This window comes from Rhinopithecus roxellana, chromosome 19 (assembly GCF_007565055.1).
Source record: "Rhinopithecus roxellana isolate Shanxi Qingling chromosome 19, ASM756505v1, whole genome shotgun sequence".
NCBI lineage: Eukaryota > Metazoa > Chordata > Mammalia > Primates > Cercopithecidae > Rhinopithecus > Rhinopithecus roxellana.
The window spans coordinates 4,757,613-4,766,674 of NC_044567.1; the positions used below are offsets into that span (position 1 = coordinate 4,757,613).

General features: G+C 57.9%; 1 protein-coding gene across 1 annotated transcript; it reads right to left on the reverse strand.

Annotated features, from left to right (window-relative positions):
• Nucleotides 1-1,581: 1,581 nt before the first annotated feature.
• Nucleotides 1,582-7,931, reverse strand: SP6 (Sp6 transcription factor). The gene is made up of 2 exons (XM_010357806.2): nt 7,599-7,931; nt 1,582-5,149 (listed from the first exon to the last, which is right to left on the reverse strand). The coding sequence occupies exon 2, from the start codon at nt 5,090-5,092 to the stop codon at nt 3,962-3,964; it is 1,131 nt and encodes a 376-aa protein (XP_010356108.1). The 5' UTR covers nt 5,093-5,149; nt 7,599-7,931; the 3' UTR covers nt 1,582-3,961.
• Nucleotides 7,932-9,062: the final 1,131 nt, after the last annotated feature.

The following is a 9,062-nucleotide window of genomic DNA, read 5'->3' on the forward strand; positions in this document are numbered from 1 at the left end:
TCTCATTTATTTCATTCACCCACCCTAGAGGGTGGGAGTAGATTCTACTTCCACTTCCCAGGAGAGGAACCTAGAGAGCCAGCCCAGATATTCTGATTTCCCTAACCCATTCCTGGGCCCTCCATGATCCTCCTGCCAGGCACCCCATCTGAGGAGGGTCAGAGGTGGCCTTGGGCTCCGTTGGGGTTGAGCGGGAGGGGGGGGGGGGCAGGCCAGCCAGGCAGCATTTGCAGCAAGCAAGCAAGCGTCAGAGCCCCACCAAAGGCCCCTGCTAAGAATGCAGGTCAGCGGGAGGAGCAGCATGGGGAGGAGGGGTGGCCCCAGCCCTGCCCAGACAGGCCCAGCCAGCCCCACAGCTGCCCTCCTGTCCCTGGGGGCAACGATGGGGGTAAAGGAGGAGGGGACTCACCAAGTTCCTGGGGTCTAACTCTCCTAGAATCAGGAAGACAAAAGAGGCACCTGGAGAAGTGGGGCTGGCATGAGGTCTCAGGAAAACACACCTGTCCTTCCTCCTCCCAGCCTTCTAAATCCAGCAGCAGATGGAAACAAACAGTTGGCCCCCAAACCAGTCTGGTTTCCTCTACAACCCCTAAATCATTCATTCTGATGCCCCTGTCCTAAGGTAGCCATAAACGTTGTGACCCCATTATGGGATGGGCCAGCCTGAGTACCAGATTTGGCTTCGAGAAATTGGATTAGGGTTAGAGTGGTGGATCTAGAAATTCCACTAGGGGAAAATAATAAATTTGGCAAAAAGGTAGAATAAGAAGGTGAAAGAACACAGTAACCCCCGCCCCCAGCTCCCTTGGAGCCCAAAACCTAACTTCTGTCAACCTTCCTAACTTTGGGGCTCTGGAATCATGAGGCTTTTTACTCATTTGATGTGAATTAGGGATCAACTTTGTATCAAGCACCGGGAGACCTGGGAATATGTACATAGATGAATATTTCTGCATATCTCTGCGGGCGGGTGCACGTGGGTCTGGTGCAGGTATGTTTGTGTGCCCTGTGGTTGTGTAACCATGGTGGGTCTCTAGCTGTGAGTTGCAGTAGGAGCCTTTCCCTCATATTTTCCAGCTGGGCGGGAGCCCATCAGATAGCTCGGCTGCCTTTCATCACCTTGTCCTTGATAAGGATCATCCTGGGTGAAGAAATCATTGCCAGTCACCCCCAGCTCAGTCATAGCCACGGGATGGACTGACATGTACCCTCCATGGGGATAGAGTGAGGGAGCCAATGCCTAGCAAAAGAGGGAACCAGTGTTCTTAGCAGGAGAAGTGAAAGAAGGGGCTTGTATGTGGAGGAGGAAAGAGATATCTAGAAAATTCTCATAACCACAGGTATGAGACCAGGGAGGGACAGCCCCGGTATCAACCCAGAGGAAGCACCTCCCTCGTTCCGTACCAGCCACCTCTGGGGCAGGATCAGATCCCAGCTCCAACCCAACTCAATAGACATGAGGCTTTCCAAGGGGCTGCAGGATCATTGGGAAGCATCCACCCCACTCTGTGGCCCGGACCTGGTCCTCACTGCTGGGGGACACTGAGTCAAAAAGGAAACAGAGCTGGAACACAAAGGAAGCATGATGTGGTTGATGACTTTATTGCATAAAAAACACAGGCTGTTTCTCCCTCCTCCTACCCCCTCAAAGTGAGTTCACAGCAGTTAAAGAAAAAATAAATTCCTACATTTTTCCTCTAGGGGGGCTGCCTAGAAAGACAGGCAGCCAAGCAGCCTAGATCTACAAAAGAGGGGAGCAGAAGAAAACCTATCCAAAGTCTCTACCCGCATACCTCAGAGCTTGGGGCTTCCATTGGGGGGAGCATCTGTGTCCACCACCAACACCCATTTGGGAGTTCCCCTTAGGATGGCCACTGGAAAAGGCTGTATTGGTAGCACAGGGAGGGGGTGGCTGGTTTCGATGGGTGGAGGAGAAAGGCATCCTACACCCACAGTGCCCTTCCTCTCTCCCCCTCTCCACCTGGCCAGGCAACTTGCAGGCACTGCCAACTCTCCTTCTGCCCCCAACCCTCTCAGCAAGGAAGGGGATCTCTGGTTGGGTTAGCAGGAGGTAGGGAAATGAGAAAGAAAGAACATTACTTCTTAAACTACCCCAGGCCAGTGAGTCCCTCGGGAAGGTCATCTTGTCCCTTTTAAGGAGGCTCCCTTTGTATACAAACACATATTCCCACCCAGATCCCAGCCCCCACCTCCCATATAGCTCCCAGACCTTGGACTGGGCTCCAGCATCTACAAGGGAGGAAGAGATGCTCGGCCCAGATCCCAGGATCTTGGACATGGTGAATAAGATGGGGTCTCCCTGGCTGGAGACCCCAGGCTCAGTAGAGAAACACACACACATGCACACAGGTACATACAATATGCACACACATAACCTAATATTAAATAAAATACCCTTTGCTTATAACTTAAAAATCAATACAGAGCTAATCTCCGCAGAGGGCTCCGGGTGAAGAAAGGGAGCAAGGGGAAGGGGGAGGGGTGTCAGAGGGACTCTAAGGCCCCTCTCTCAAGCGTGGGAAAATCCTCCAGCTACAGAGGCTGTGGCCTGCCAGACCCTTCCTCATATCAGCTTCTTTCCCCTCTGCCTGGCTCAGCCTCTGCTGGGCTTCTTCCCTCCCTCCCTTTCTTTCTCCCCCACCCCATGATCAGAATCAAAATGTATTTCTAACATCTAAAGGAGAAGGGAATGGGTACAGGTTCCTGGATGTCACCTCAGAAGGCAGAACCCCTTCCAGTGGGAGAACAACTCTTTCTTCTCCCTTCCCCTGTGAGATGAGGGGGAGGAAGGAATCCCCCAATGAACATGCTATGGCAGGGGCAAGGGAAAAATAAGGGCCAAGCTAGAGAGACAGTGGGGTTTGGTTTCTTGGTGACAGCTAAAGAGATGGTCAGGAAGGCCGCAGGCCTCCACTCTGAGTGGGAACCAGTGGAGGTCCCTCTGCTGAGACACCCCCAATCTGCCCCCAACAAGCCCAAGAAACCCTCTTCCTTCCATCCCCGAGCGGAAGGCAACTGGTGGGAACTACATGGATTCTACCGCTGGCTGCCTTGAAAACACACCTAGGGTAATAGATGGGGAAAGTGACTACTGAACTTTACTTATCATAAAGACCAAGCATTAAGGGCTGAATCAGAGGTGGAGAGGGAAGGGGTTAGTTCCTTCCAAACCCCACCAAATCCCTATCTCTCATTTTAGAAGGGGACTTCCCTACTCGCCCCCTACGTCTAACTCTGTCCTTTATTGCCAGCCCTGGCTGGGAGGCTGTCAGGAATGCCAGCCCTCTTCCCCTCTTCCTTCATGACTCCATCAGACTGGGTCTGAAAGGGTTAATAAGGAAGCTCATCAAAGGAGTTATTTTTACAGCAACAACCTTCTAAACCAGAGAGACACCCCTGCCAAGGGGGACCCCCAGGCTCCCCCATCCCATCTCGGCTCTCCCTCCGGAAACCCTAGGGGCAGAAGCACTTATAAGTGGGATGAAAGGGACCCCGCCGGAGGGCGGCTCCGGAGGCGCTTTTATGTCCTGGTTCCCAGGCGCTAAGGACGTGTCCAGACAGCCACCTCCAGCGCCCCAGGCCAGCCCCACTTCTCTCTGCTCCAGCATTGCTGTCTCCTCTAGCCAGTCCCCGCCAGCCAGCCGCGATACGGGTGTCCCACCCCAACCCCCCAGCCCAAGGGCGAGGGAAACTATGAGGTAGGGGAGAACAGAAGGGCATTGCGCAGCTCCTACCGGCCCAGTCATAATGCATCCTGCCTAGTAGCCCCAGAGACTAAGAACTCCTAGTGCCCCATCTCCCTGTCCCTGCACCACTCTTCCTCCCCGCTGAATAAATATGCACCTTCCCCTCTTCCTCAAGCCACCCCCAAGGACGTCAGACCTGGGGGTTCGCATCCTGTGCCCCCCGGGAGACCCGCACGTAGGCGGCACCGAGGAGCTCAGTTGGAGGGAGCCGCGCTGCCCTCGGCCTCGCGTTTGCCCTTGCTCCCGGGGGGCTCCACTGCGCCGCCGGCCTTGCCCTCTCCCGGGGCCGCCCCGGCCGCCTCCTCCTTGGCGCCCTCGTGGGTTTTCATGTGCTTGGCCAGGTGGTCGCTGCGCATGAAGACGCGGCTGCAGACTGCACAGGGGAACTTCTTGGTGCCGGTGTGGGTCTGGAGGTGGCGCTGCAACTCGTCCGAGCGCGTGAAGCGCTTGCCGCAGAAGAGCCAGTTGCACACGAAGGGACGGTCGCCGCTGTGCCAGCGCAGGTGCGCCTTCAGGTGCGACGTCTTGGCGTAGGCTTTCCCGCAGCCTGGGATGTGGCAATTGTGCAAATGCTTCTTCTTGCCCCCATCGGGCCCACACGGAGCCCCCAGTCGCTCCGCCTCCAGACAGTTGGGGCAGCGACAGACGGTCTGGCCTGAGCTGCGGGGCACCGACCGCCGGGAGCCCTTGGGACGCGCCGCCCCGTCCAGGCTGGAATCCAGCCCTTGAGACTCCGGGGCGGCTGCTTCCAAGGCCTTAGCCCCGTCGGGCGGCCCTAGGAGATGCTGCCCTCCGGCAGCTGGAAGGAGGTGGTGCGGATGCGGGTGGGGTGGCGGGGCACAAAGCTGGTGGTCTCCGACGTAGCCCCCCAAGCCCGCCTGAAGCGCCCCCGGGTGGCCAGGTGAGGTCAGCGCGCCCTGAGTGTGGGGGAGGTCCATCCAGCTGGTGCCCGGATGAAGGTCCCACCACGAGCCGTCCTCCGCGCCTGGGTGAGTCGGCCTGAACCACGATTCATAATGGTGTGACATGTCCGGCTGCAGGAGCTTGGAAAAGGGGCCTGGGGCCAACGGACTGTCGCTTTCCAGATCCTCGCAGGTTACCCGCGAGGAGGCCCCTGGCAGCTCATAGCCCTGCGAGAAGTCCACCTCCGGGCCCAGCGGGAGGCTCTGCAGCTCTCCAGGCTGCAGCGGGGAGGGGTAGTCCCCGGCCTCAGGGCTCGTGTGGCCCTGGTAAGTCTGGAGAGGCTGCAGGTCGAGGCGCGGCGGGGAGGCGTGCGGCGCTTCCGTGTGCTGGCTGCCCAGAGAGCCGCAGACAGCGGTTAGCATTGCCGGGATCCGGGGTGGGGTGAGGGCAGGGACGGTCAGGGGCACCTCAGACGGGACCTAAAGGAGGCCAAGAAGCAGAAAAGTAAGGGAAATAACCAGCTCACTTAACCTCCTAACCCAGGTGCCAGCCCTGCAAAGTCCTCCTCTCTGGCCCCAGTTGTGAAAGAAGGATGCACCTCTGGACGGGGACTAGAGATCAGTTCAGAGAATTCGGGAGTGCTAGGAAGGGTCCAAGATGTGAGGTTCTCATCCAAGCACAGAGGATGATGGAGGTCTACCGTCCTCTGGGTGATCCCTGCCATATGACCCAGCTCATCTCTAGAGTTGGGCCACTCCCAGGATGGTAGGTCAGATACACCTACAGCACAGTGCTAGAACCATCCCACCCCAGCTGCCCAGGCCAGCACAAGGTCAGTGGCATTTTCCCCCTGCAGACCTGCTGTCAGCCCAAATGGAGGATTTAGAGCCATCTCAGCTTCCCCAGTTTAACTCAGGATACAGATGGGAGAGGGGATGGTTTGTTTCTGAAACCCAAAGCTTCAGGTGACCTGCCCCTCATAAAGCCCCAAACGGGTCCTGAGTCTTTAGAGAAAGAGTTCTCACGCCATTCCCAAAGCATGTTCAGTAATGAAAAGCATTTCACCGTCTATGCTGCTCCCCGCCTGTCCTGGTCACATCAGGCCCACTAAACAGACTCCCATGCCCCCACCCCCTTCCCTCAAGCAGGGACTTCACCTCCCTGGGGAGCAGCTTTCTGGCCACCAGATATCCCCTGGAATCTGGGAGATACCCCACCAGAGAAAACCAAATTCCCATCCCTCTCCTGACTCATACCAGTGCCAGGCAACTCTCTGACTGCTACCCATCCTCTTCTCCATGCTAGGGAGGCCCAGATATAAAGTTGGGAGGGAATGGCTTCCCCAGAGAAGAGCTTGATAGCAAGCTCTGGAAGGTACAGTTGCACCCCTTTAAGTGATACAGGGTTAGAGTGCAGGAAGAGGAGGGCAACAAGAGAAGTCAAAATCACAGAACTTAAGAGCAAGAATTGCCCAAAAAGATGACATAAGCGAGTGTATCCCAGGCATGGATCACCCCTGGGTGAGTTTTCCATGCAGCCAATGTTGAGAACCACTGCTCCAGGCCAATCTTCTTATTTTGAAGAGGAGGAAGCAGGCTGAATGACTTGCCACAGTGACTTGGGCAAGGATATTCATTTTTTCATTCAATCAAGCAGGTCTCCTAACTCCTGGACTCCCAGTCTGTTACTTTCTGTAAACCAGTCTTTCTGTAAACCATTAGAACCCTAAAGACCCCCGACCCTTTCTCAACCACATATCTGTGGCTTGAAGGTCACTCTCTTCTCACCACCTCTCCCTAAGGCCTGGAAGACCTGGTGCCTCAGCTGGGCAGGTTTGTGTGCCTGGGTCTTCTCTACCGGTGGGAGAGGAGACTGGTGACTTAGGGCAGGATTGTTTCCTTCCCACAGCAGGGCTTAGCTGACCGTACCATCTTCTGCCTCTGGGACCAGGGAGGTGGCACTGATAACCTGGGAGAGGGAGGGAGAGGAGGACGGGGGTGCCTACTCAGGCTCTGGCTGCCTCACCACAAGACAAAAACAGGGTGAAGCTGCAGGAATGGAGCCGAGCTGGGGGCGGGGAAGCACAGAAGGGGCTGGCGGCAGCTGTGAGGCCGGGGACCCTAACAGCTTTTGGCACCTGGGAACTGCCCCAAGGGCTGGAGAGTGGGAAGCCTAGGATAATCGGGGCTCTGGAGTGGCTTCTCCTGGCAGAGAGCTGGAGAGCCCCGGCCTGGGATGCAATGGCCTGCTACCAAGATTTCAGAAACCCAAAGCGGGGTGATTGTCAGGTTCTAAGACGGGTCCCACTGGGTGGAAAACTGCCCTGGAGCTGGCTCAGTCTAGCAGAAGATGCAAGACTAAGACCCAGGAGAATAGAGGAGGGGGCAGGTCCTGGGGGTGATATGGAGCCACCCTTAGGTGGCAACCCTTAGGTTGCCTCTATGGTCCTTGACCCACCTGCCCCAGATGGGCAGCGCTGCCCTGCCCCAGAACTGAGAGGAAAGAAGGGAACAGGACTGAGTGCCAAGTATGTGTCCGGTTCACTTCCAGGCCTAGAAAGATTTTAGGAAAGGAGAGAGCATGGCGCACATCGCAGGCTTCTCAAACCCTGAAGTGGGAAGGCGAGTCGGGGCACCCTTATGCCCCATTCCGCTCTGCCTCTCCGGATCACCGGCTAGTACTCCCAGCTCTCAATGTCCCGGTCCTCTGGTTGTCCCAGTCTCTCCAGTTGCCCCGGTTTCCAGCCTCCTCGGTCCCTCCAGTCTCTCCTCTCTGCCCGGTTTTCCCTCCATCGGGGTTCTAACCCCTCAAATCCTTTAGGACCACCCCGCTCCCAAGGCCATAGGAGGCTGGGGCGCGTTCGGAGTGCGTTTTTTCGAGACGATCTCCGTAGCGCTCACCCCTGGCCACCCTGACCCGCGCTCCTACCTCGAGGCTGCGGCGGGCTCCGGGCACGGTTGGCTGGTGCACTACAGACAGGCGCTCATGGGTCCTGTGCGCCGGTGAGCTCTCGAGCGGTGAGGGGCAGGAGCCCAGGGCGAGCCAGACCCGGCAGCTGGCGGCAGGCGGCGGGCGGCGGGCAGCGGAGGAGGTGAGCGCTGGCGAGAGGGCGGAGGACAGAGGGCGGGCAGGAGCCAGCGAACAAGCGAGGCCAGCTCCGCCCGTGACTCACCCGCGCTGTCTGCCTTCATCCTCTCCCCAGCGCTGCTTTTTCCCCAGATCTCGCAGCCCCGCCCACCTCACCTGCTGCCGCCTTTAACCCTTGCGGGCTCGGCTGGACTGGAGGCCCAGCCCGGCCTCGAGGAGGGGGCGGGCAGGATTGGGGGAGGAAAGTTAAGTAGGGCGTACGCCGCCCGCTCCCTCGCTCCTCCCTGGTCCCCTCCACTCCCAGGGCTAGGGGCCCGGGTGGGGTGATTCCCAGGTTCTAAGACCCGCCCCGCTGGGTGGAAAACTGCCCTCGAGCTGGCTCGGTCTATCAGAGGACGCAGGACTAAGACCTGGGGGGAATGGATAAGGGGCAGGTCCTGGGGGTGATACGGAGCCACCCTTAGGCAGCAACCCTTAGTTGCCTCGATGGCCCTTGACCCACCCTCTCTGGCTAGGCAGCGCTGCCCCGGAACTGGAAGGAAAGAAGGAAACAGGATTGAGCGCCAAGTATGTGTCCAGTTCGCCTCCAGGCTTAGGCCGTGTGAAATTTGTCTTGGCTGCCCTCCTTCGCCATTCCCCCGACCCCCGGTCGCCTGCCCCACCTCAACCCCCGCATCCCGAGCCGCTTCTCTCCACCACCACCCTTCCCTGTCCTTTTTTCCCTCTCGCTTTCGGGGTCTCCCTCTCTGACATTTCTGGGTGACCACCTCCTCTCCTCCCCTCTCCCAGCCTCCGCCCCCGCAACCGGTCTCTGCTGCCCCCACTCCGGTCCCAGGTCCCAGCAGCTCTCACTCTGCCCCTCCCCTTAGGCAGCAACCCCAGTGCCTCCGAAATCCACCTCTCAAATCCGCCTCTCCTCGCCCTCCTGTCCTTCGGGAAGTGCTCAGCCTGCTCACACCCTCGCCCCCAGCACCCGGTTCTGAAGAATGGGCAGGCGCCTGAATGGCCTTGGGATGGGACACTTCTGGAAGGAATTGAGCTATCCCTTGTCACCATTCCTTCCTAATTCTCACCAGAATGTCTGAACCCAAGGTTCTTAACTTTGGGGAGGGGTCTTGGATTCCTTTGAGAAAAATGCACATGCCCAGTGCAATATTCTGGTAAAATTTCAGCGCGCTTGCGGAGTTCACAAAAACTTCTCTCAAGATCTGGATGGGTCCACATTTCCGAGGCCCGCCAAGCACCAGTGGGTAGGGAAGTTCCATCCCCACCCCACCCACCCATCCTTCTGCCTGGGCGCCGAGG